Source organism: Lynx rufus, unplaced genomic scaffold (assembly GCF_022079265.1).
Source record: "Lynx rufus isolate CCGP_SWC_20201006 ecotype Redwood Valley unplaced genomic scaffold, mLynRuf1.p SCAF_1, whole genome shotgun sequence".
NCBI lineage: Eukaryota > Metazoa > Chordata > Mammalia > Carnivora > Felidae > Lynx > Lynx rufus.
In genome coordinates this window covers 83,033,473-83,060,717 of record NW_025814823.1, presented here as the reverse complement: position 1 = coordinate 83,060,717, position 27,245 = coordinate 83,033,473, and the positions used below count along the sequence as shown (strand labels likewise).

General features: G+C 40.2%; 1 protein-coding gene across 3 annotated transcripts in view; it reads right to left on the bottom strand.

Moving 5' to 3' along the window:
* The window catches only part of CDC16 (cell division cycle 16), a 46,951-nt gene extending 21,587 nt beyond the window's left edge, over positions 1 to 25,364 (bottom strand). For all 3 annotated transcript variants that reach the window (XR_006962566.1, XM_047082146.1, XM_047082143.1), the window contains exons 1-14: positions 25,187 to 25,364; positions 23,473 to 23,527; positions 23,268 to 23,365; positions 22,281 to 22,319; positions 21,799 to 21,939; positions 20,148 to 20,307; positions 19,095 to 19,186; positions 18,278 to 18,411; positions 17,370 to 17,449; positions 16,293 to 16,342; positions 15,050 to 15,123; positions 13,276 to 13,401; positions 2,658 to 2,810; positions 1,273 to 1,336 (exon numbers count right to left, since the gene is read on the bottom strand). Coding sequence is in view for 2 of the 3 variants with exons in the window: in XM_047082146.1 (XP_046938102.1) it covers positions 1,273 to 1,336; positions 2,658 to 2,810; positions 13,276 to 13,401; positions 15,050 to 15,123; positions 16,293 to 16,342; positions 17,370 to 17,449; positions 18,278 to 18,411; positions 19,095 to 19,186; positions 20,148 to 20,307; positions 21,799 to 21,939; positions 22,281 to 22,319; positions 23,268 to 23,365; positions 23,473 to 23,527; positions 25,187 to 25,234 (1,314 nt within the window). In the remaining variant the exon portion in view is untranslated. The remainder of the gene's footprint in view (positions 1 to 1,272; positions 1,337 to 2,657; positions 2,811 to 13,275; positions 13,402 to 15,049; positions 15,124 to 16,292; positions 16,343 to 17,369; positions 17,450 to 18,277; positions 18,412 to 19,094; positions 19,187 to 20,147; positions 20,308 to 21,798; positions 21,940 to 22,280; positions 22,320 to 23,267; positions 23,366 to 23,472; positions 23,528 to 25,186) is intronic.
* Positions 25,365 to 27,245: the final 1,881 nt, after the last annotated feature.

The window sequence follows — 27,245 nt, the reverse complement described above, 5'->3', positions numbered from 1 at the left end:
TGTACTTAAAGCCATTACTGTAAATTTCTGCAAGGCTCCACAGTGCTCTCCGATCATCAACGAATGATGCTGATGCAGCTGGTCCCATTAGAGCAGCAAGGCCCTAAGGTATCCTACTATGAAAACTAGCAAGGTGGTATGTGGCCATCCCATATAACAAAAACACATTTATTATCCAGACCACCCAAGACTGAGCTGTTCAAGACCCTGTTTTATAGGGGTGCCTGGGTGGCTCAGTTGGTTAGGCATCCAACTTCGGCTCAGGTCATGGTTGGCAGGTTCGAGCCACACACCAGGTTCTCTGCTGTCAGCGCAGAGCCTGCTTTGGATCCTGTCTCCCTCTCTTTGCCCCTCCCCAGCTCGCTCTGTCTCTCAAAAATAAATAAACATTAAAAAAAAAAAAAGAACCTGTTTTATATAAAAGATGTGCCAACACACAGAAATACAGTGTTTTTAAGTTCATGTGTATGACAAATAAGAGACTTGGCAGGGACCCCAAGGGAGCTGTGTCTGTGTCAGTGAAGGGAACCAGCACCAAGGAAGATGTGGGTTATAAGCAAGGCGGCCCAGATAGGAACAGAGTAAAAATGGGAAGTGACAATCAGAATGGCACAAAATAGATGTGAATAAAAAGAATCAAGAACTAGAAGAGTAGCAATATGCAAATCCCTTACCTACAGAAGTTGACAGTATCTAAAATTAATATTATTTTTAAAAAATACCCATATACACATCCAAGCTAGCAGAAGGTTAATTCATGAGCACACGTCTTTCATATGGTAGAACCTAGCAAAATGTCTCAAACCTTGAGAGGTCTAAATATGTAATAACTACAAGGTCAGGAAGAGCCATGATAGGTCTGAATAAAATGATACCCGGCCTTATTCCTACAGAGGTGGGTGCTGTATACTTACCCATTAATTCAAGAGGAGCCTCTTCAGTTCTAGAGGACATCTTATGTTAGATGCTACAGTCCCCACTAGTATCCACTAACTGTCACATATTCCCCATATCAAAAAATCATCAAATATATTCTGATTACTCCCACATATCAAAGCCTCCTAGGAAGCAAACAGTTGACATCTACCTTCTCAGTTAGAAACAAACTCATTTTACACCATGCAGCAAAATAAATGCCTGAAATTCAAACATTAACAAGACATTTGCCATGATAAATATTAGCCCTTCATCTCCCAGGCAAGACTTTGTCCATATTATTGTTCTCATTCAACAGCAAACACACACAAGAGTTACAGATGTTACATAAGATACCTCATTCCCAATTGCTTTAATTTTTTCCAATGCATCAAGAAACCACTTTTCAGCTGTTTTCCATCTAAAATAGAGGGGAAAAGGTTGCAGGTTATTCAAAATTAGCAAATATAAACATTTTAAGAAAAAACGAGATAACCTTCTGTAAATAGTTTATTAAAATTCAACTTTAAAGGTGAAATTAATGAATTTTATGGCATTAGCATTATAGGAGTTCAAGATTTTAGGATATGGTTAATTATCATTATTCCTGGTAATTACATTCTATAGAGTCAATGTGAACACTGCCTTAGCAAATACTGAACTACTGCTCCTGGCAAAAGTACAGGCTCAGGTTCCTATAAACCTCTGGTCAACCATTCAACATATAACCTGTTTTATATGTGTTTCTGTTGATCGATACCTTATTTAACATACAAACTGATTTACTGACACTGAACTCACAGCCAGCAACACAGCTCATCTAACACAGGGTCATCACAGCCTTCTTGTGTTTACAGTCACTAACAGCACATCAGCACGAGGCTTGGGGATCATTTCAAACAGTGAAATCATCAACAAAAAACACAAAAATGCGAAAAATGTGGCACTGAAAAAAACCCCACAAACTCATTTACAGTATGAGAGCAGAAACAGGAAGGCAGAATGTCACTTCTGACCTTGGCTGGGAACGTGCACGTAAGTATGAAAGTACTCCAGGAGCGGGCCCTGGGCTACAAACCAACAGGCTGTATATTACATCATTTTACAACAGCTCCAAACTTGCTTTTGTAAACACTAGATAATCCAATACTTAGAATACACACACATGCCATAAAAAACACAGTAGTACTAATTTGTTGTTTTTAAATTTATGTATAATTTAGTGCAAAGCACTACAGACATTTTTCTCTTTAGAGCATGATACTGAATTATTCTACAAATATCCAAGGTTACACTAATGCCTCAAATGACCAGGAATCTGGGCCATTCTAATTAGTTTAATTTTTGGATTAACTTCATTTCTGTTTCACAGCTGTGGGCAATCTCCCTTCAATGTATGACTCCAACTCCTAACCAACAAGGAGATGACTGACTGAGGGTTCTGCAAGGCCTCCAGGCACCCTACAGGGTGTGGTTACTGGACAGTCAGCAATAACTGTCCAGTCTTGGAATGGAGTCTGCAGGAGCCCACCTCCCAGGGGACCAAAACCCCAGTACAGTATTTTTAAAGAATTCCACAATAACACTTTCTATTTTTTTTTCTAATGTCTGCCTCCTTCTCTTCAAATAATACACATTTAAAAACAAAAATCTATTGAAGAGTCCCTAATCACTTAAACTCTAGTGACTGGTTTTATTTCACCCCAGAAAGAAAACAGGGTTTTGGGCCTTTCAAGACTTACTCGCCATTCTGAAATGCAACCACGCCAACCTCGTGCATAACAAAAGGGTCTTCTGGTGCAATGCTTAGCGCTTGGCCAAAGAATCTTTCAGCCAACTTTGAGTTATTGGTCAATCCATATTCTAATCCGATGTAGAGCATTGGCAAATGACACCTAAAAATATTGGAGAATTTCACATATGCAACACCTAAAACTTTATAATTCAGCAGAAATTAATTTACCAACTTCAAATCCTGTGTGCAAAATAACTTAAACATAGCCCAAAATAATGTGTTTACTTTTTTTCCTAACACTTCATTTACTAATACGTAATAAATGTCTAATAGGTTTTCAGACCTGTTAGAATCTATCACTTTCAGACCACTTCTAGAATCTATCAGCAAGCTACTTACTTATCTTTATTTTTCATCATTCTACAGTAAAAACAAAAAAAACCAAAACTCTCCTAAGCAGAAGGGCAGGTCTGTGCTTCCTGTTTTCTTCTACGATGCTAATGTCATACCTTTGGCCTTGACTGTCTTCCCCCTCCTCTACTATTTATCCTTTGTGACATGTTCAAGTGACCCTTCCCTTTAGGAAATGCTTCTGACTTTCTAACCTAAATGGATCTCCCTTGTGTCCATTCCTATTATCTCAATTACTATCAGTTCTATCCCCAAGGGTTTCAAAAGTATGTCATGTATACCCCATTTTCACATCCTCTCAAAGAGTTGTAGGTACAGAGCAAATACTAACCACTTCTTAACTGAATCTCTTGCCAGACCAGTAATTACATTAAAACAAACAGAATAAAATAATATTTTTTTGAAGATGAATCTAAGAAAGTCTATAAATACTAACCAACAGGTTGATAGGTGCTTTGGTTTTAATCAAGAATCAGCTCAGGTGAAGAGTCTATCACCTACAGATAGGTTCATGAAGGACGCTTTAAAAGGATTTACCTGGAGGAAGTACTTCCAAAATGGCCAAGTAAACACCTCCAAAACTCGACACCAGAAAAGCAGTATCAACACTGCCTAATTGTCAAAATAAATTTTTCAGAACTTCAGAAGCTAACTAAAGGCTTACAACAATCTGAGGGTTGTTTACTACACAAAGACAGGTGAAACATGCAAATACCCAGGAAACAATTGGCAATCCAGGGGAGTGGGTAGAAAGCAGGCAATAGAAACTGTCCTGACAAACACCAGATGTTGGATGTACTAGACAAACACTTTATTATTATTTTTAGACAAACACTTTAAATAAGCTATTTTAAATATGAAAATAGAGGGGTGCCTGAGTGGCTTAGTTACGCATCTTGATTTTGGCTCAGGTCATATATCTCACGGTTTGTGAGATTGGGTCCCACATCGGGCTCTGTGCTGACAGCCAGATCCTGCTTGCGGTTCTCTCTCCCTCTCTCTGCCTCTCTCTCGCTCACGTGTGTGAGTGCACACACTCTCTCCTTCTTCTTTCTCAAAATAAACAAACATTTAAAAAACTATATGAAAACAAAAATATAAAATCTCAAGTTGAAACATAAAATAACGAAAAGGGTTGTTCAGTAGAAGGGTTCAACAGCAGTTTGAAAAGGCCGAAGAATCAGTGAACCTGGAGTTAGGTCAACTGACATTACCCAGTCTAAGGAACATAAAGATAAAAGAATAAGGAAAAATGAACAAAGCTTCAGAGACCTGTGGGATGCTATCAGGCAAACCGAAATATACACGATGAGAACACCAGAAGGCAAAGGGAGACAACAAGTGGCAGAAAGAATATTAGATACTAAAGAATATTTGGGCCCAAAACACCTCAAATTAAAAAAACAAACAAAAAACTCCAAGCAGGATACTCAGAGATCCACACTTAGACATATTATAGTCAGTCAGACTGCTGACTTTAATTTGTAACATTTATTTATTTTTTGAGAGAGAAAGACAGAGCATGAGTGGGGGAGGGGCAGACAGAGAGAGGGAGATAGAGAATCCAAAGCAGCTCCAGGCTCCGAGCTGTTAGAACAGAGCCTGACGTGGGTCTTGAACTCACGAACCGCAAGATCATAACCTGAGACGAAGTTGGACGCTCAACCAAGTGAGCGCCCCAGGCACTCCCAGACTACTGACTATAAAGCAGTAAGAAACTACAACCAGTGACGTACAAGAGATTCCCAATAAGATTAACACCTGACTTGTAATCAAATACCTGGACACCAGGAAAGGCGGAGGGAGGACATTCAAGGTGCTGAAAGAAACAGAGCACCAACCAAGATTTTCATACCCAATAAAACTACTCTTGAAAATGAGGGTGAAATTAAACATTTCTCAGAGAAACAAAAAACTGAGAAATATTGTTGAAGACAAGAGACACTGAAGGGTGTCCCTCACGCTGAAATGAAAGGAGACTATACAGTAACTCAAATCCCACATTTTAAAAAAAGGAATTTAGAAGACTTCAGTCCGACTTCAGCTCAGGTCATGGTCTACCGGTTTGTGGGTTTGAGCCCCATGTCTGGCTCTGTGCTGACAGCTCAGAGCCTGGAGCTGCTTCGGATTCTGTGTCCCCCTCTCTCTCTGCCCCTCCGTGACTCACTCGCGCTCTCTCTCTCTCTCAAAAATAAATAAACATTAAAAGAAAAATTTTTTTAATCTTTCAATACTCACTCTAAACGTCAATGGACTCAATGCTCCAATCAAAAGACGTAGGATAACAGAATGGATAAGAAAACAAGATCCATCTATATGCTGCTTACAAGAGACCCACTTTAGACGCAAAGACACCTTCAGATTGAAAGTAAGGGGGTGGAGAACCATCTATCATGCTAATTGTCAACAAAAGAAAGCCAGAGTAGGGGCGCCTGGGTGGCGCAGTCGGTTAAGCGTCCGACTTCAGCCAGGTCACGATCTCGCGGTCCGTGAGTTCGAGCCCCGCGTCGGGCTCTGGGCTGATGGCTCAGAGCCTGGAGCCTGTTTCCGATTCTGTGTCTCCCTCTCTCTCTGCCCCTCCCCCGTTCATGCTCTGTCTCTCTCTGTCCCAAAAATAAATAAACGTTGAAAAAAAAAAAAAAAAAAAAAAGAAAGCCAGAGTAGCCATACTTATACCAGACAATCTAGACTTTAAAATAAAGACTGTAATAAGAGATGCAGAAGGGCATTATATCATAATTAAGGGGTCTATCCACCAAGAAGACCTAACAATTGTAAACATTTATGCTCCAAATGTGAAACCCCCCAAAATATATAAGTCAATTAATCACAAACATAAACTCATTGATAGTAATACAGTAATAGTAGGGGACTTCAACACCCCACTTACAGCAATGGACAGATCATCTAATCAGAAAATCAACAAGGAAATAATGGCTTTGAATGACACAATGGACCAGATGGACTTAACAGATACATTCAGAACACTTCATCCTAAAGCAGCAGAATATACATTCTTCTCCAGTGCACATGGAACGTTCTCCAGGATAGACCATATACTGGGACACAAATCAGCCTTAAGTAAGTACAAAAAGACTGAGATCATACCGTGCATATTTTCAGACCATAACTCTATGAAAGTCAAAATCAACCACAAGAAAAAGTTTGGAAAGGTAACAAATACTTGGAGACTGAAGAACATCCTACTAAAGAATGAATGGGCTAACCAAGCAGTTAAAGAGAAAATTAAAAAGTATATGGATGTCAATGAAAATCATAACACCACAACCCAAAACCTCTGGGACGCAGCAAAGGCAGTCATAAGAGGAAAGCATATAGCAATCCAAGCCTTCCTAAAGAAGGAAGAAAGATCTCAGATACACAACCTAACCTTACGCCTTAAGGAGCTGGAAAAAGAACAGCAAATAAAACCCCAAACCAGCAGAAGACAGGAAATAATAAAGATTAGAGCAGAAATTAATGCTATCGAAACCAAAAAACAGTAGAACAGATCAATGAAACCAGAAGCTTGTTCTTTGAAAGACTTAACAAAATTGATAAACCACTAGCCACTTTGATCCAGAAGAAAAAGGAAAGGACCCAAATAAATAAAATCAAGAATGAAAGAGGAGAGATCACAACCAACAAGCAGAAATAAAAACAATAATAAGAGACTATTAGGAGCAACTATATGCCAATAAAATGGGTAATCTGGAAGAAATGGACAAATTCCTAGAAACATATACACTACCAAAACTGAAAAAGGAAGAAATAGAAAATTTGAACAGACCCACAACCAGTAAAGAAATTGAATTAGTAACCAAAAATCTCCTCCCAAAAACCCAAGAGTCCGGGGCCAGATGGCTTTCCAGGGGAATTCTACCAAACATTTAAGAAGAGTTAACACCTATTCTCTTGAAGCTGTTCCAAAAAATAGAAATGGAAGGAAAACTTCCAAACTCTTTCTATGAAGCCAGCATTACCTTGATTCCAAAACCAGACAGAGACCTGACTGAAAAGGAGAACTATAGCCCAATTTCCCTGATGAAAATGGATGTAAAAATCCTCAACAAGATATTAGCCAACCGGATCCAACAATACATTAACAAAATCATTGACCACAACCAAGTGGGATTTACACCTGGGATGCAGGGCTGGTTCAATATCCGCAAAACAATTAATGTGATTCATCCCATCAATAAAAGAAAGGACAAGAACCATATGATCCTCTCAACAGATGCAGAGAAAGCATTTGACAAAATACAGCATCCTTTCTTGATAAAAACCCTCAAGAAAGTAGGGATAGAAGGATCATACCTCGAGATCATAAAAGCCATATATGAACGACCCAACGCTAATATCATCCTCAATGGGGAAAAACTGAGAGCTTTCCCCCTAAGGTCAGGAACACAACAGGGATGTCCACTCTCTCCACTGTTATTCAACATAGTATTAGAAGTCTTAGCCTCTGCAATCAGACAACACAAAGAAATAAAAGGCATCCAAATTGGCCAGGAGGAGGTCAAACTTTCACTCTTCGCAGATGACATGATACTCTACATGGAAAACCCAAATGATTCCACCAAAAAACTGCTAGAAATGAACCATGAATTCAGCAAAGTGGCAGGATCTAAAATCAACGCACAGAAATCGGTTGCATTCCTACACACCAACAACGAAGCAACAGAAAGAGAAATCAAGGAATCGATACCATTTACAATTGTATCAAAAACCATAAAATACCTAGGAATAAATCCAACCAAAGAGGTGAAAAATCTATACACTGAAAACTATAGAAGCTTATGAAAGAAGTTGAAGAAGACACAAAAAAATGGAAAAAGACTCCTCCTGGATAGGAAGAACAAATACTGTTTAAAATGTCGATAATCCCCAAAGCAATCTACATTTTCAGTGCAATCCCTATCAAAATAACACCAGCATTCTTCACAGAGCTAGAACAAACAATCCTAACATTTGTATGGAACCAAAAAAGACCCTGAATAGCCAAAGCAATCTTGAAAACCAAAGCAAGGGGCATCACAATCCCAGACCTCAAGCTGTATTACAAAGCTGTCATTATGAAGACAGTACAGTACTGACACAAAAACAGACACTCAGATCAATGGAACAGAACAGAGAACCCAGAAATGGACCCACAAACGTATGGCCAACTAATCTTGACAAAGCAGGAGAAAATATCCAATGGAATAAAGACAGTCTCTTGAGCCAGTGGTGCTGGGAAAACTGGACAGCAACATGCAGAAAAATGAGCCTGGACCACTTTCTTACACCAGACACAAAAATAAACTCAAAATGGATGAAAGTCCTAAATGTGAGACAGAAAACCATCAAAATCCTCGAGGAGAAAGCAGGCAAAAACCTCTCTGACCTCAGCCATAGCAACTTCTTACTTAACACGTCTCCAGAGGCAAGGGCAAAGCAAAAATGAATTATTGGGACCTCATCAAAATAAAAATCTTCTGCACAATGAAGGAAACAATCAGCAAAACTAAAAGGCAACCATCAGACTGGGAGAAGATATTTGCAAATGACGTTATCAGATAATGGGTTAGTACCCAAAATCCATAAAGAAGTCATCAAACTCAACACCCAAGTAACAAATAATCCAGTAAAGAAACGGGTAGAAGACATGAATAGACACTTCTCCAAAGAAGACAGCCAGATGGCCAACCAACACATGAAAAAATGCTCAACATCACTCATCATCAAGGAAATACAAATCAAAACCACACCTGTCAGAATATTCGGCTTACATTAACAACTCAGGCAACAACAGATGTTGGCGAGGATGTGGAGACAGAGGATCTCTTTTGTAGTGCTGGTGGGAATGCAAACTGGTGCTGCCACTCTGGAAAACAGTATGCAGCTTCCTCAAAAAATTAAAAATAGAACTACCCTACGACCCAGCAATTGCACTACTAGGTATTTATCCAAGGGATTCAGGTATGCTGTTTCGAAGGGACACATGCACCCCAATATCTGTAGCAGCACTATCAACAATAGCCAAAGTATGGAAAGAGCTCAAATGTCCATCGATGGATGAATGGATAAAGAAGTGGTTTCCATATACAGTGGAGTATTACTCAGCAATCAAAAAGAATGAAATCTTGCCATTTGAAACTATGTGGATGGAACTAGAGGGTATTATGGTAAATGAAATTAGTCAGTCAGAGAAAGACAAATATCATATGACTTCACTCACATGAGACTTTAAGGCACAGAACAGATGAACACAAGGGAAGGGAAACAAAAATAATATAAAAACAGGGAGGGGGACAAAACAGAAGAGACTCTTAAATATGGAGAACAAACAGAGGGTACTGGAGGGGTTGTGGGAGGGGGGATGGGCTAAATGGGTAAGGGGCATTAAGGAATCTACTCCTGAAACCACTGTTGCACTATATGCTAGCTAACTCGGATGTAAATTTAAAAAAAATTTTTTTTAAGTAATTTAATAAAAGTTACCACCTAGGTAAACACAAGACAGTACAAATTGCAATTCTTCTACCCAATTTAACAGATAACTGAGTAATAGAACAATCATAAATTTGTGTTGGGGGCTTACAATGTGTAACATGTAATCTGTGTGATAAGAGCACAAAGGAGGCAGAAAGAAACAGAACTGCAGAAGAGTAAAATTTTATACAACTGGAATTAAGTTGCAGTGGTAAAGTAAGAAATGTATTTGGTCTTCCCCTTGGTTCTTGATACGGAGCACCTAAAAACCCTTGCAATTCCCTTAGTGACAGGAGTCTCTTTGGTATTCACAGTGACCCCTTTTGATCACACCTGAGTTTATACTAATGAAGGTGACTCAGGGTAGGGCCCCAAAACAGCCTTGTAAGGGGCTGGTCACCAGGAGGACCAAGTGATAAGAGGGTGGGAACAAAAGTTCCAACTGACTTCCCATGAAGGGAAGGGCCGGAAATTGAGCTCCATAAAAACTTGTGAACAAAGAGACTGAGTATCTGGGCTGCTGAACACAGTGCACTGCCAGGAGAGTGGCTTGCCTGCAGAGGGTGTGGATACCTTCTGTCTGGCTATTCTGGAGTATACCCTTTATAACAAGCCAGAAGAATTAAGTAAAATGCCTTCCTGAATTCTGTGGGTCATTCTGCAAATCACCAAATCTCAGGAGAGGGTCATGGGAAGCCCCGATTTCTAGCCAGTCAGAAGTGAAAGTGGTCTGGGACTTACCACTGGCGTCTGAAGTGGGGAGCAGCAGTCTTATGGGACTGAGTGCTTAACCTGTGAAGGGTCTGTACTAAATCCGGGTAGTGTCAGAACTGAACTGACCAGTCAGAACTGGACCCAGCTAGTGTCCAGATAATCAGAGAATTGGTTGTTGGTGCTGGAAAGCACCCTACAAACTAGATTCTTTTAAGATGTTAACTGTAATCCCCAAGATAACCACTAAAAACCCAAACCAAAACAAAAGGCTCAAAAAATATAGTATAAGGAAAAACCAAGGAATTAAAATGGTATATTACAAAATATCTAACAAAAAAGGCAGTAACAAGGAAGAACAAAAAAGACATAAAAACAGAGCAAATGGTAAACATAAATCCTACTTACCAGTAATTACATAACACAGTAACACATAAAATTCCATCAGAAAGAAATTGGCAGAATGAATAATAAAACAATGATCCAACTACATATTGTCTATAAGAGACCTACTTTAGATTTGAAGACACAAGTTAAAAGTAAAAGGATGGAAAAAGACCATGCAAACAGTAACAAGGGAGAACTGGTGTGATTATACTAGTATCAGACAAAATAGACTTAAGACAAAAGCTGTTACTGGAGACAATGAAAGACCTCCTATAATAGTGAAAGACTCACTGCACTCAAAACCTAACAATAGAGACCCAAAATACATGTAGCAAAATCTGCCAGAATTGGAGGGAAAAAGACAAAATTCAAAAATAATAGTTGGGAGGTTTCAACAGCTCACCTGCCACAATGGATAAAATAACTAGGCAAAAGATAAACAAGGAAACAGAAGACATGACCAACACTAGAACCCAATCAGACCCAAGGGACTGCAGTACAACAATCACCCCAAAAAAGCAGATTCTCAAGTGCACCTAGAACATTCTCCAATAGACCATGTGAGGCCATAAAACAAGCCTCAATAAATTTGAAAGGACTGAGATACATAAAATATGCTCTCTAACCACAATGGAATTCAATCAGAAATCCTAACAGAAGGAAATTTGGGAAATTCACAAATATGTGAGAATTAAACAACATACTCTTACATAACCAGTGGCTCAAAGAAGAAATCATAAAGGAACACTTAAAGTATTTACACAATTTCAAACATTTATCCAAACACAGGGAAGTTAAGAGAATGCAAAGTTGTTCTGATGGGGAAGAAATGAAAAGAATAATGCTTATCTTGGTGAGCGGATTTGAAAATTTACTTGAATGTAGTTTGTTACATTGGAAAATTTTGTAATTAGTTTTGATTCTTAGGTAGAAACTGACAAACAAATAATAACTATTCTGGGTTTGTGAGCACCCAGAAAAAATAAATAAATAAAATAAATAAAATTAAAAAGCACACTCTAGCCTGTGTTCATAAGAAACAACCCAAGGGGGCACCTGGGTGACTCAGTTGGTTGGGCATCCGACTTCGGCTCAGGTCACGATCTCACGGTTTGTGAGTTCGAGCCCCGCGTCGGGCTCTGGGCTGACAGCTCAGAGCCTGGAGCCCGCTTCAGATTCTGTGTCTCCCTCTGTATGCCCCTCCGCTGCTTGCACTGTGTCTTTCGCATTGTCTCAAAAATAAATAAACGTTAAAAAAAATAGTAAGAAACAACCCAAGGTAAATTGCAGAGACTTTTTTTTCTGCCAATTGACCAGATTGATAGATTAGAGGTCTTGGTAGACACGGGAGCCAAGTTTCAGCAAAACACTGGGAAAGAAAGGTCTCACACATCACGGTGGATAAGCTGGAGAATCATGGACTCTCCATGATTGGTACTGAGGACCATTCAGGTGGGTCAGTAACTGCTGAAACCATTTTAACCTGGAGAACTATTTCTAATAATACGTTGGTATTAGGCCTGAATTATATATCCTCACCCTGACCAAATTCATATATAAAGCCCTACCCCAGTGACTACACTTAGAATGCTTGTAAGGAAATAGAAAAGGTAAATCAAACCTAACGAGATGACGTTCAATGCAGATAAATATATGATCCCACTTCTGAATACTATAAGCAAAGAAATTAAGGCAGCTAACTTTTACTGACTGCTTTCTGCATGTCAGACATTGTTCCAAGTCTTTAACTGGTATTGTCTCAATTATTCCCAGGAATAAGTACTGCAATTCTCCCTATTTTTCAAGAGGGTACATACTTGGCTGAGACCCCCAGGAGTCTGACTCCAGACCAGCCCTTGGAACTACTGCACTCCTACTACCTCTCCAGAAACGGACACAGCCCACACAAAAGAACACCACGTGGTAGGGCTAGGACAAGTGTTAGGCAAGTCCAAAGAGAGCTGACAGGAGAGTTGACTCCACAAAGTAAGATACTCTTAGGGTGCACTTATATCACTTAATATCAATACTCTTAATATTGATATAAATCTAGAACACTGGAGGGGTACCTGGGTGGCTCAGTTGGTTAAGTGTCTTGACTCTTGATTTAGGCTCAGGTCATGATCTCATAGTCATGAGATGGAACCCCGCATCAACTTCTGCAATGACAGCACAGAGCCTGCTTGGGATTCTCTCTCTGCCCGTCCCTCCCTGGTTCATGCACACATGCGCATGCTTTCTCTCATAAAAATAAATAAAAAGTAAGTAAATAAAATCAAGAACGCTGTCAAATACAGTCCACAAAACCTACATCAAATACCTTTTGGACATAAATAGGATACAGATAACATATTTGCTCACGAATACTTTCATTCCTGCATGAGAAGGAGCTTCTAACCCTCCTCTCTTCCCTCAGCTTAATTTCCTAGTGCCATTCTGTACTGGTGAAAGTGACCTGCTAGGTCAAAACCACTACACCAGCCTCTTTCCCTCCATGTTCAATCATAAGCTACTAACAAGATACAAATAAGATATTTTTGTTTAGTTCAGCAACCAAATGGCAATGACAGTAATAACAGAATCGTCATTCTGTTAGCAAGAGCAGCCCTTCATGGATTTCACCACGCACTCTGCCGTACCCTTTCATGAGCTGCGCGGCTGTGAAGTAAGCAGCCATGGCCTGGTCATGCTCGCTCTCAACTGCAAATGAGTGTCCGTACGCTACCCACGCAGGCCCGTAAGTCTTCTCAAGTGTTGTCGCTTTGCTGAAACAAGAAACGTCATTCTAGTGAGAGATTCATTCTTGTTAATTTTATATAAGCTGATAGCTTCAAGGATATTGGAATTAAATAAATGAGCTCTTAACATATTAAATACTTACATAACAATTGTTAATCTCATTTGAAATAAAAGAATGTTTAATAGTACAAGCAAGATTTTAAGACATTTTAAGAGAGGTCCACAACTTTTTAGGTCCAATAGTTGAACCCACTGGCACTCTGTATTTACAAATACAAATACACTCTGAATTTACAAATATTACTTAATCCAGGAGCTTTGTTTCAGTAATTGTGGTAGCAACAACCATTTAATGAGGGCATATTTTACACCAGACTCCATGTGAAATGCTTCATGTGCATCACCTAGTAACTTACAAGATAAATCGTTATTTGTATTTTAAACATCAGTATACTGAGGCTGGGAAGATTAAGTGACACCCTGTGGACGGCAGCAGGAGAACACCCTGGTCCTGCAGACTGCACCACACAGTCTAAGCCGTCATAAGTAGTCTTCAATCAGCAGACACCCGGTGACCCAGGACACCCAGAATAAAGAGAACACACCACAAAACAAGGAAAATATAAACGATGAGATGCCCATTTCCCAGCATTTTATTTTCTAAGTTTTCTATCACTCAAATGTTCCTTGATTCACATGGAGTCCATCACTAAATCAGAGAAGCACAGTTCAGAGGAACTATCACATCTGAATCATCTGCCTACTCCAGGAAAAAGCACAAGCAAGTTCTTCTAAAATGCTTAACATTCAACTGACCAGAGAACTCCCTGTTTTTAAAGAAGAGAGGGTCAGAGGTTATTAACTTTCCCAAGGAATTACAGCTAGCAAGTGGTAGGGCTTGTATTAGAATTCAAATCTATGTCCAAAGTTTACACACTTTTTCTTAAATCCACTTTCCCAGTTTGTTCATGTGGCTGAAATCACACTTATAAAGTCGCTTGACTGGGCTGCACACAGCAGATCTTTATATAAACCAGTTCACTATGACAAGAATTCTGTTTTATAGTCACATTTAGTGACCCTAATCTCACGTAGTTTCATGTAATTTCACAAGTATTTACAAAAGAAGTCCTAAAGTTAAAAGGTGCCGAGTATCTCTGTAAATGAAAAACAGGACCTTCCAAACGTCTATTATTGTTTCATGTTTTTTCTCACTTATAATTTACACACATCGTAAATTCCTTGAGAATAAGGTCTACACCACTGACTTTTATATCCTCTCATGACATCTTATAAAAAGGTATGTAACTGGGGCACCTGGGTGGCTTAGTCAATTAAGCAGCTGACTCTTGATTTTGGCTCAGGTCATGATTTCACAGTTCGTGAATTTGAGCCGCACGTCAGGCTCTGTGCTGACAGGGCAGAGCCTACTTGGAATTCTCTCTCTCACTCTCTCTCTGTCGCTCCCCTGCTCTCATGTGTGCACTCTCTCTCACTCTAAGATAAATAAACATTAAAAAAAAAAGGTACATAATTGATGCAACTGAACTGAATCTGAAAAAAATTATTCTTTCATACTGCTTTTAAAATACTTAATTATCGTATTAAAAAGGATGAACAAGAAATCCCTTACTATAGGCTCATTACAGAGGGAGAAAGACAACAGATCCATACCTGAGGTATCTTCTGGCATGTTCATTTTTATGACCAACCATGAGATAATAGCATCCCACCGCAAACCAAGACACCTAAAAAGTTCAAAATTTACTGTGACCAAAGATGCTGGACTTGGAACTGGAAATCTCTAACATACCAGGCCAGAGGGTGGACTACACATTCCATTATGTGTTCTAGCTCAAGTTATTCTAGTTCAAGTTAGAAACTTCTCTGAGACAGGCTGTCTGCTAAGGGTCCTAGATGAAAAAAGAACAGATTCTTCCTCAAAGTGCCTTCAACGATGTCCCTGCAGCATTCGATACAAGATGAGGTTCCTTCACACTTGGTACAAACACCAGCCTGAGTCGTGTCCTCCCTGGCTCCACCCAGGTTCTCACCAGCACTATGCAGGCTCGACCTCATTAGCAGACTTCTCTTGCACTGATTCTGCCTCTTTCTAAATTATTTTCATACTGGCCAAGGGCAGAGATTCTTGGGTGAGGCTTAGGCTTTGATCCCTAACTTATGTCTCTAAGGACACAGTTCCTGAATTTGTTTTAATCTCTGGGTCCCAGTTGTGTTCCAAGGTAGCCTAAGAGACCCAATGACCCAACTACTGCACAATTCAGTAAGTTATGCTGTACGTGCAAGGTGAGGAAGCCACCAAGTAATTATTAGCATGACTTACGAGAGGTGAGAGTATGACTTTCATTTTCAACATTTTATTTTTCTGTATATCAAGTATATTAAAATAAGCATATATTATTTCTGTAACCAGAATAAAAGGATTTTTGTTTTAAGCTATTGTTTCAAGATACTTAAAAAAAATACTTTCATGGATTGAAAAGCTAACACTACTTCTAATTATCATAGCACTAGGAGGTCCTCCTCCAACACCTTAAAATAAACATTATTTGGGGGTGCCTGGTGGCTCAATTGGCTGAACATCCGACTTCGGCTCAGGTTGTGATCTCATGGTTCGTGGGTTCGAGCCCCGTGTCAGGCTATGTGCTGACAGCTCAGAGCCTGGAGCCTGCTTTGGATTCTGTCTCCTTCTCTCTCTGCCCCTCCCCTGCTTGCACCCTGTCTCACTCTGTCTCTCAAAAATAAATAAATGTAAAAAATAAAAAAATAAATAAATAAATAAACATTATTTGCTTGAACTTAAATATAAGTTACTACCTAAAAGCCAGTTAAGTATTTTTTTAGAGTTCAGGTAAGAAAAAAACACCATAAGAAAAAAAGGTTTACATTTACTTACAGGATTACTAGGATACAGATCCACCAATTTATGAGAAAGGTAGAAAAGTTCTACATTAAAAGAAAGAAAAAAAAGAATTAGATCCAGTCAATTTTAAGATATGACTTTCCTCTAGTTACAACTCTTCACGATCAAATTTATTCTCATAGTAACACTTTCATAGTTTTCTATTTACTTAATAAAATATACAACTACTACAGTTGTTTCATTCACAGCCCCCCACCAACCTCTTACCCTACAAGTGGACACTGAGTGCTTCTGGAGTGACTGGAAAACTGGACGAGTCTCTCATGATAAAGCACGTCATGGTGCTTGAGAAGTAATTTCAAAGCTCTTCGCTTATCTTCATAACTGGTATCACACACTCTGTGCCCTTATTATGGACCATCTTAACTACCCATAACCAATTTGAGTGATCAAACTTTCAAGTTTCAAATCAGCAAGATGATTTCTTCTTGAGTAACGTGTAAGTCCTAACACATCATGATGAAGTTTCCTATGTGCAGATTTGGATCCATTAGACCAGCACAGCCGGAGTGTCCGCATCTCCAACAAGCTTCTAGGAGATGTGATGCTGCTGGTCCATAGACCACACCCGGAGCAGCAGGGGTTTGGAATTGGAGTGTCAGGCTTTTTAAACTCCTGACATAGCTTAAAAGATTTAAGGGCAAATAACATCCAAACATAACTAAATTGTTTCTGAAATGTTAATGTATAGGAAACACAAGCAAAAACTCTGCCCCCACCCAGTTTCTAAACTATTTTCTATCAGTTTTCTTAGGATTTTACAAAAGAAAGAAAAACTATCTGCCGATACTCTAAAGCTTATACAACTTAAACCATAAAGTACATTTGACAACAGGAAGCAAGGGAAAACAAACACTGTTCTGTAGGCGTAAGAGAATTGATCCTCAGTCACTCTGATAAGCTTTTCTTACACTAGCTGTTACTTTTGTCAGAGAACTCCATTTTGTTGTTAACTGCAATCCCAATTATCCAGGACTTGTGAGACATAATTTCAAGTTACAGAAAATTTTTTTGTCTTAACAACTATTATTTTGATTTAAAAAAAATTACCATTTGCTTTATTCAGCTCCACAAGTGTCCCTATATGTACAGGTAAACAGTTTGCATGGAAAGGATCTTTCTCCATTACTCTGAAAGTCAAAGCAACATTTACCATGCCAGAAGCAATACATAACAGAACATACCTCATTAAAATAGCTATGTCTAAACAGTCATTACATCTTTATGTAAAATACTTTTTTTACTTTTTTAACTCCATTACCTTCAGGTTGGCTCAATTAAGGTAATGATTATCTTATAAATGAAAGGGAAAATTCTGGTTTATTTAGAAGGAATAAAAATAAACACTATCACATACATTTATTTTAAATCAACAGAATTACAAAATAAGCAGTCTAATTACTAAGAAGGATTAAAAACAATATGAAATATTAAACAGATCACAAGTATTTGTCAATTAATATTTTTGTGAATTCAAGGATGTTAAGTAATCCCAAAGATCTGTTAAAAATAGCATATGTAATTTAGCTACAAGACAAGTTTGAATCATGAAAACTGGTATGGTGGGGGTGGCAGGGAGATGGCTTAGCTACTTAGTAAGCCTGACTGAGCACCCAGCATCTACAGGATTTGACTAGTTCCTACTTTAACAAAGAAGGGATTTTATGAGACTATGTGCCAGAATGGTATTTTCAAATTTGCAAATTATAAAACACTGAGACGAGGGAATTGTCTATTCCCAAGGCAATGGACTAAACCGATAAGTGCCCATAAACCTGTGTCTGTAAATTGCTCTTTTAAGATAACAATAACCCTTCTAGTAAACTCTGCAAATTGTAAAGGCAACTTCAATTATCACCAATTAGTTCAAGCTTATTCACAAAGCAGCCCCACATACTTCTTAGGTAAAATGAGAATGGACTCTATGCTCCTACACAGAAATAAGTGGATATACTTACACAGAAGTAAGCTTGTAGCACATTTTAAAATCACAGTTATAATAATGTCTTTCAGCCAAAGACACTACCACATCCAGATTCTCCTGCAAACCATCTACAGACTCGGGGAGGACAGTTTCACTGGGTTTATTATACTGCAACAGAGAAAGGGAAACATGAACCCAATGTGCAGTACAAATCAAACGGCAGACTCGATCTGACCCAATGGCTCAAGGGTTTACACAGGGCAGGTGTGAACCTCTGGGAGCCCTGACTTTATATCTTATCAGCCCTCCTCTCAATCAGCTGGACTCTCTTCTCAATTTTATCACGGAATTCCAGGGCAGGAAGTATTTTACAAATCAGAAGTTCAGGGGTGCCTGGGTGGTTCAGTCAGTTGAGCATCCAACTTCGGTTCAGGTCATGATCTCACAGTTTCTGAGTTCGAGCCCCACGTCAGGCTCTGTGCTGACAGCTCAGAGCCTGGAGCCTGTTTCAGATTCTGTGTCTCCCTCTTTCTTTGCCCCTCCCCCGCTCATGTTCTGTCTCTCTCTCTCTCTCAGAAATAAATTAAATTAAAAAAAAAAAGTTCACTAAGCATAAGAAAAAAATCCTCATTTTCACACAACGTCCCACTTATGTTACAGTTCAATCTTTTAGCATAAGGAATCCCTAGAAAAAAGACATGTTTTTGGACGCTTTTTAAGGAATCATATCATCTATTCTTGCAAATGTGCTAATAAAAATTAAGTTTTAAAAATTTAACTAGTAAAAGAATAGATGCCAAATTTAGTAAAATAGTTACATCAAGCAAAACTAATTTTGTGTTTTTACTCACCTTTTTTAATTTGTTCTCAAATAGAAAGCGTAGCAATTCCTGTTCTTCAGTACAGAGCTTGCTAAGAGGTAGTGACTCAAGAAGTTCTTTCTCTTAAAAATGTTAAGAAAAAAGAATGTCCTCACAGTATTTATGGGGGTAAAAAGGCATCAATAAAAAATATTCTTCTATAGTTCTTGGTCTAAGTAAATCAAACTCAAAAGAGAGAATAACAAGATCAAAATATACTTGAAAATCTAAGACAGTGGTTCCAGACCCAGGTGATAAGAACCACCTGGAGGGTTGAGCCATGAAGCCTTTTAAGCGATTCTGGTCACCACCAGATGCAAGAACCACCCGGCCAGTTTCCCAGCCTCAGCACTGCTGACACTCTGTGTGGATAATTCTGTCGGTTGGTTGTCCCACACCACCACAGGATGGTTAGCAGGATCTCGGACCTCCACCCACTAGATGCCATTAGCAACCTCCCATCCCGTCCCCAATTTATAAAAATCAAAAGTGTCCCTAGGGCACAAAATCAACCTGAGAACTACTACACTAGATAGACTAAAATGTGCTTGAACCCCACTAACACAACATCCCTATTTTCTCTGTGTTTCTTGCTCTGTGTTTCTTGTCTCACATTACTGCTGACATACTAGGTCTGTGGTTGGTTCTCAACCTAGCTGCACCTTAGGGTCATCTGAGAGCTTTAAAACATCTGACGCCAGGGCCCCACTGCCAGAGATTCCATTCCACTTGTCTGGAGCTGGGACCTGCACCCTGATGTTGTTAAAGGCTTTGAGGTAAAGCCATGTTGGGCATCTCTGAATCAGATACTGAGATCTTGGTTTACACTACCTCAAGTTACTTCCCAAAAAGATGGCCTCACCACATCACAACCCTAAAGATTCTGACAGCAAAGGGCACTGCACAATCCACCACTGTCCTTTGCAATGTGCTTCAGGTCTGTTTAAACATGCATAGTCTGCTCTTGACCGTAAAGGTTTCAGAGAAAAAAAAATCCAAATGATATTAATTGTGCTAAACATGAAAACACCTGAGTTTCCAAACCTTCTTGAGCTGTCAACATGTGGTGTGATGTTAAAAGATCAAATGCTTCAAAACAGTAGGCATCCAGCTTCAAAGCTTCTTTGTAGCTATAGGTAGCTAGGGCTCGGTTATCCAGAGCATCATAGATTTTCCCTCGTAAAAGACAAATAGAACTCTTTATCTGTTGGAAAAATATGATGAGTCATGTACTAAATCAATACGTCGAAATTTAATTTTTGATCAGAATGATCTATTATCTTAAGGCTGAGACTTCTCTTGACCTCTAAAATAATTTATTCAATCCCAACAAATTAACAGAAACAGGAAAGCGAAGTAAAAACTTCTCTATCTTCCCTAGGCTCTCCTCACTTCAACAATCTTTAGAACTACAGCACGTCACTGCTACTTGGTTCCTTATCTGTTCTGTCTCAAAGAGGGAAATGATTTAGATAGCAAGCAGAATACAAACATTAAATTAAACTCAGACAGTTTGATAGGCGGGTCGCAATGAAAGGATCTTAGTAATAAACACTGAAAAACTGGTGGCAATAAGGTACCACGATTAGGGTCATGAACTTGTAGCATTGGACAGACCTGAGTTAAAACCCCAGCTCTGATGCTTCCTAGTGACCCTGGACAAGTTTCCTTTCCTCATCTAACTTACAGGGCCCTGTGAGAAGCAGAGGTGCTAGTCTTCTGCAAAGCAAGTACATGTGAGGTGTTCACAGAGTAGCCACCTCACCACTACCACTAACAAGAGGACGTGGGCAGCAATCCAACCTATATTCTAGACTCTGAACCTCAAGAAACATGCAACTAAACCTACAGATGATCCAGAGACGGGCAGCTAAAACTGGTAAAGGGACAAAGAAGATTCATCATAAAATCCAAACTTAAAAATAAGAGGATGTAACAAGAGAATCTTACACCAATGCAGTATCTTATGACTTGTAAATAATAATAATAATAATAATAATAATAATTTCATAAGATAAATAATGCATTACAAACAAACCATGTATTTCTTAGCAGGTAAATGGTAAGTAGTCCAAAAATAATAATGGTAATACCAGACTCCCTCATAAATACCTTTATTAGCAGAAAAATAAACGTGCTCCTTAGCACATAAATAGTCTCAAGAAGGCTGTTAAAAAAAAAAAAAACAGAAAAAAAGAAAAAATAATAACAGTCGAGATTAGTAATCTGTGAATGTCACTTATTATGTTACATTATATAATCTCTGCCAACAAGGAATTTGCAATTTCAGGCAGATATGAAGTATACAAACTGAAGTAAACAAATTACATAAAGAGTAACACCAAACCACTCCCTGGAAAGAAGCAAACTATGGTTTCCTGGGGTAGGTATTGAAACAGTAAGAAAGGGAAAGGTTATTCCATCTGTGGGAGTAATTTAAGGCATCAAATATGAGAAGAAAGCTCTCAAGTCAGCCTATTTCAGACTCAAGCATATGAGGACATGGCTATAGTTTCCATCTAATGACTCAGAAATGTCTCGGAGTCTTGTGTTTCTGTGGCAAATTAAGTAAGTTGGCAACTGAACTGTTTTAACATGGTGATACTGAAATAAAAGAAAGTGATTTATGTTTTGCATGTCGTGTGAGTAATTCTTACTGATGTTACTGAAGTATGCTTATTGCAGCATTACTTACGGAGGACTGTGACATTTCCCAGTCATTGGAGGGGTCTTTCAAGCCACTTTCATCCTTCAAGTACTTCTCAAATAACCTTTTGTTGATTGGCTCCTCCATGTCAAGAATATCAAGTGCCTGCTGATGCTCTTTCGCAGCATACTGTGTTGTGCAAAAGCCAGAACTACTGTTTATCACCTATCACTTCGAACACTAGACATACAAGCAGATACTGTCAATTTTAAAAGGGTCATAGAATATACCTACTCATTACTTATATTTAAAATGTAGAGCTTAAAATTTCAAATTATAAGGCAGAGTTTTCTTCATGCATGTCAAATATTGGTAAATAGAGAATCAATATTTTATAGCACACAATACTAAAGAAAAGAACACTTCCTCATGAATACTTTACTAATCTGCCAGCTCCACCACCAGATTTCTGTATAACAGCAACATAATTAAACTTTTACCAAGAAAATTAAAACAGATGGCATACTTACATGGCATCTAGCTGCGAGGTAGCGGCATGCTTCGTACAGCTAGGAGAGAAAACAATCTGTTAAGGAGGTTACGGCAGGAAGACGCAAACACAGTACTCGTGAGACGTAAACTATATAAACTCTGGAAGAACGGCATAAAAGTACTAGCAGTTAAGAAAACATGTGCAAGGGACAGAGGTGGAGGGGCTGGCCAGCATTCCAGGCACTGAGCAGGGACACTCCTCTATGGGACTGCAGACAGTCAGTTTGCACATGTTACTTGTACTGGTGGTGGTGGTGGGTTCGACACCAACGGAGAGAAACCACAGGGACTCTGGTGCCTAGGTAGGCGGTGGGAAATCTCTGATTGATACTGTCAGTGCTATAATCAGGTCTGTGTTTCTGTGTTTTAGGAAGACCACTCTTGTGATAGTTTAAAAGACTGCTAAAAAGAGTCAGGGAAAATGGAAGTGGGAAAGATATTATCAAAGAAAAGAGACAAGAAGCTAAAACAAAACAGACAAATTAAAGGCCTGACATGTATGAGCAGTAATGAAATGGAAAAGAATATCCATAACTTCAGAGTTACTTAGAAAACAGAATTTTCAAAACTGAGTGATTAGATTGGGGGACAAAAGTGACTGAGATTAGTAATAAGAAAATTTTTCTTTACATTCAATAAGAAAAATTGAATCCTTTTAAATAACTTTGACATTTAATCTAATGATATTTTTTTAATTAATACCTTTCATTTTTTTTTAAGTTTATTTATTTTGAGAGAGACAGAGAAAGGGCTCAAGAGGGGCAGAGAGGGAGAGAGAGAGTTCCAAGCAGGCTCCATGTTGTCAGTGCAGAGTCCGATGCAGAGCTCGAACTCACAAACCATGGGATCATGACCTGAGCTGAAACCAAGAGTCGGACACTTAAACAACTGACCACCCAGGTGCCCCTCATCTAACAGCATTTTTGAAAAGTTTGGGAAGCTTTAAAGTTCACACAATCACTTACTTTGTCCAGTTTTCGTGACCGAAGTGCATGAGCTGCTCTGTGATATTGCGCTGTCAGGTAAAGACACTGAGCCAACCAATAAATGTCCTGGGGTTCCTCTGGAAGGAAAAAAATCACATAAATGGTCAGAGGCACAAGGAAAGATAGAAAAGTTTTTAAAATATAGAAATCAGAAAAAAAAAAAAAATTACAAGTTGTCACTTACCATGAGAGAGTGAAGCTACTTTATCTGCCCAAAATAGAGCACTTTGATACTGTTGCTGTATCAAAACATAAAAAGTAACCACCTTGTTATTTCAATAGTTTTAAACAGATATCTAATATCGTTAGAATGCTATATAATAAATCAACATCTTAATACAATTTTTTACATGTAGCAAAGGTCTACCAATCTTATCTCCATTTTACATCTCAGCTAGGTGAGTTTTGGTTCAAAGGTACAAAAACATTATTGTAGGCTCTTTGATACATACAGCTCAAGAAGGTAGGATTTTTTTAAACTTATACGTTGTAAAAATGTATAAACAGGTATCTAAGACAGTAGATAATTTAAACAATTATTTTGCAGTTATCTCCTCATTAGCAACGTTCTGTCTTTGTACAGTTCTTGAACACCAGCTAGGTACTCTGTCACCAGTCAATCTGGGAAAAGGAATGCTTATGGAATGGTTACAAATCTGCTCAAGGTAGGTGCCCCCAGGGTGGAAACCGGACCTGTCTCATCTCTCACTACATCCCCAGAACCAAAAGGAAAGTGCTCAGAAGCACCTGTTCAGTTCAACTGACTCACCAACACAAGACCCTAACATACCGCAGGCATCTGGCAGTATTATGTCACATCCATTAGAAACATTTCATATCAAATATGCTTTTCACTCCCCTTCCTGGTTTTCAACTTACTTGGAGAGTATAAATTTTATAAAACTAAATGACCTTGGGGCGCCTAGGTGGCCCATGTCCTGATCTCAGGGTTCTGTTGGTGGTTTGAAGCCCCAGGCTGGGCTTTGCACCGACAACGCAGGGTCTGCTTGGGATTCTCTGTCTCCCTCTCTCTCTGCCCCTGCCCTGCTAGCGCTCTCAAAAACTAAACGTTAAAAGCAAACAAACAAACAAACAAACTACCTGACCTTGTGGATAAAAGTAATGCTGCTGATTCTGGAGACACTTCCTAAACAAACTGCTGCTCATTCATGGGCAGTGCAGGGAATACAGAGTTAACATTTATTTTTTATTAAAAAAAATTTTTTTAATGTTTATTTCCTCCTGAGAGAGACAGAGTGCGAGCCGAGGAGGGGCAGAGAGCAAGGGAGACACAGAATCCGAAGCAGGCTCCAGGCTCTGAGCTGTCAGCACACAGCCCTACACGGGACTCGAACTCACAAACCCTGAGATCATGAACTGAGCTGAAGTCCGTGTGGCTCAACCGACTGAGCCATCCAGGCGTCCCAACATGAATTTGTTAAAGTACTGATTTGACACAACAGGCTTGTTTGTATCTTTATTCACTTAAATTCTGCCAAATAAGAATTACAACTAAGCTTCTCGAAACTTTTCCATTAGCTAGCTAAATTCAAAGGCCATCCTGCAACTTTCCTCCTAAAATAACCCTTTAACTTCCACTGAGCAGTAAGTTTGTACTGAGCACCCACTGCGCGCAGCAGTTAGGACGGCTGCAGAGCGAGAGTCAACACGTGTAAAGCTCGCGCTGCGCTTTGGTGGCTTGCGCTCCCAGGGCTCCTCATCCTCCCAGATGCAGAGAGGGCTGAGGGGCTGCCTCCCTCCCTTCCGGGGCTTCAGCCCAGGCCCCGCCGGACGAAGCGCCAGCAAGACCCTGATGACAGTTACCCTGCGGGCAAGGGCTCGGGCGCGCTGGCCTCAACGAGCCCCGGGGCCTGCGCTACCCGGGTTGGGCCGCCCACCTGGTCCAGGTACTGCCGGACACGCTTCCGCAGCCGCTCCAGGTTCATGGCCGCGCGGCCGGAGAATCCGGCAGAGCTTGGTCCACCGCCCCCGCGCGCGCCCTCCTTTCCGCTGCCGGCCGGGACCGCCCCGAGCCCGCACCGCTGTCGCCAGCTCCCTGTCCGGCGCCGCCGGGATCTTCCGCTCCCGCCAGGCCCCGCCCCGGAAGTCCTCCGCAAACGCGTTCCCTCCGGCTCCAGATACTGGGGGCGCGCTGATGGTTCCGGCGCGCTCCCGTGACCCTTGGGTTGCCGGGGTTTGGGGACCACGGACGCCTTTTCTCCCAACTGGAGGGCTCTGGTAGCACGGCCGGTTGTTGTGTCCGGGCGCCGTTCGCTCTTTAGCTCGTTCTGGGGGGCGGGGCGCTCAAGGCCGGCAGCCGGGTGGCAGCGGGGGCGTGAAGGGGGGTGGCCCGCCTCCAGGATCGCCGCGGGGGTCGCCACGCTTCCCCGTCATGTTGTCTTGCGGCCCTAGGGCCCGAAGCCCTAGGTAGAGGAAGCCGAGACCAAAAACAAGTAAGCTAAAAGGGCTGGCCAATTAAAACTTTGAATGGAGTGGGATTCGGCAATGAAAGGGAAGTGTTGACACCTGCTTAGTGAGGGACGCCAGCCCCCCAAGGACCACACACCCTGATTCCACTGGCGAGGGTTCGCCCACTGACTGAACCCTACTCAGGCGACCCTCAACCCCGGTGCAACCAGACCTCACTGTTGGACTTCCACGTGCCGTTCTGCATCGACCCATTTTAACAGGAATTCCCGTGTCAGTTCAGCCGGAATCCCCCACCCTCCATGTGTGCTTTCCCCTGACGTATGACAAAGTCCTCATCGCCTGCATCCCCCAGTCGGGTCTGATCACCTCGGCTTGCCTTCAGCAAGAGTCCTGTTGGTTCGGTTTATCTTTTTAATTTTTATTTTTCTAAGTTTACTTATTTGAGAGAGGCAGAGTGAGTGGAGCAGGGGCAGGGGCAGAGAGAGAGTCCCTAGTGGCCTCTGCACTGTCAGCGCAGAGCCGACAGCGGGACTTGATCTCACCACGGTGACCCTAACAGTGAGATCATGACGAGCTGAAACCAAGAGTGGAGGCTTAACCCACCAAGCCACCCAGGCGCCGCCGCATGGGTGGGTTTAGACCGAATCCCCCACCCTTAACTCTGATGTTTCCTCTTAATAATATTCTATTCAGAGACCCCCACCTTGCTCCTTGGCTATAGATTCCCGCTTGGCTTGTGCTGTATTCAAAGTTGAGCCGGATCTCTCTTCCTCACTGCGGATTTCCATCACAGTTGTCCATAACCCTATGGTGATAGTTCCCGGGCTTGAATAAAATCTTCCTTCCCATAAATCACCATGTCATTTCCAAACGTGAGAGGATTTTCCCTAGGTATCTTGTGCCTTTTGAATTTCAGACTATATACATGTATTACCTTTTGAAGGTAGCTAAAACCTTTATAAATAAAAGGCCTAAAAAAGAAAGAAAATGCAGAATAACTAAAAGAATATAAAACTACCCATAAAGAATCCCACTCACTCAAAAATTCTTCTCTTAACACTTCTGTGAGTAATCTGCCAGGTCTTTTTCTATGCATGCACATACACTGGTAACATGTTGAAATTTCTTCTTCTGTATCTTTCCCTTTCCTTCACATCTTCCCAGAAAGAATCACTGTCAATTATTGTTATACACTTTATACTCTCCTTTCTGTGCTTTGAATGTACATATACACATTTACAAACATCTTTCTTTTCTAAAACATGATGATGTAATGTGTAATAACTCTGAGAATTGCCTTGTTCACTTGTATACATTAGAGATATTTCCCTGTCAGAACCTGCTTTGTTCTTTTTATGAACAAATATTTCACGAAAAATGTTTCATGTTATATTCATCGGACCAAGCTGGATTATGATGCTATACAAACTAATCCTTCACGTCATACCTGAGTGGCTGTGATGGTTAATTTTATGTGTCAATTTGGAGCACAGGATGCCCATATTTTTGGTCAAACATGATACTGGG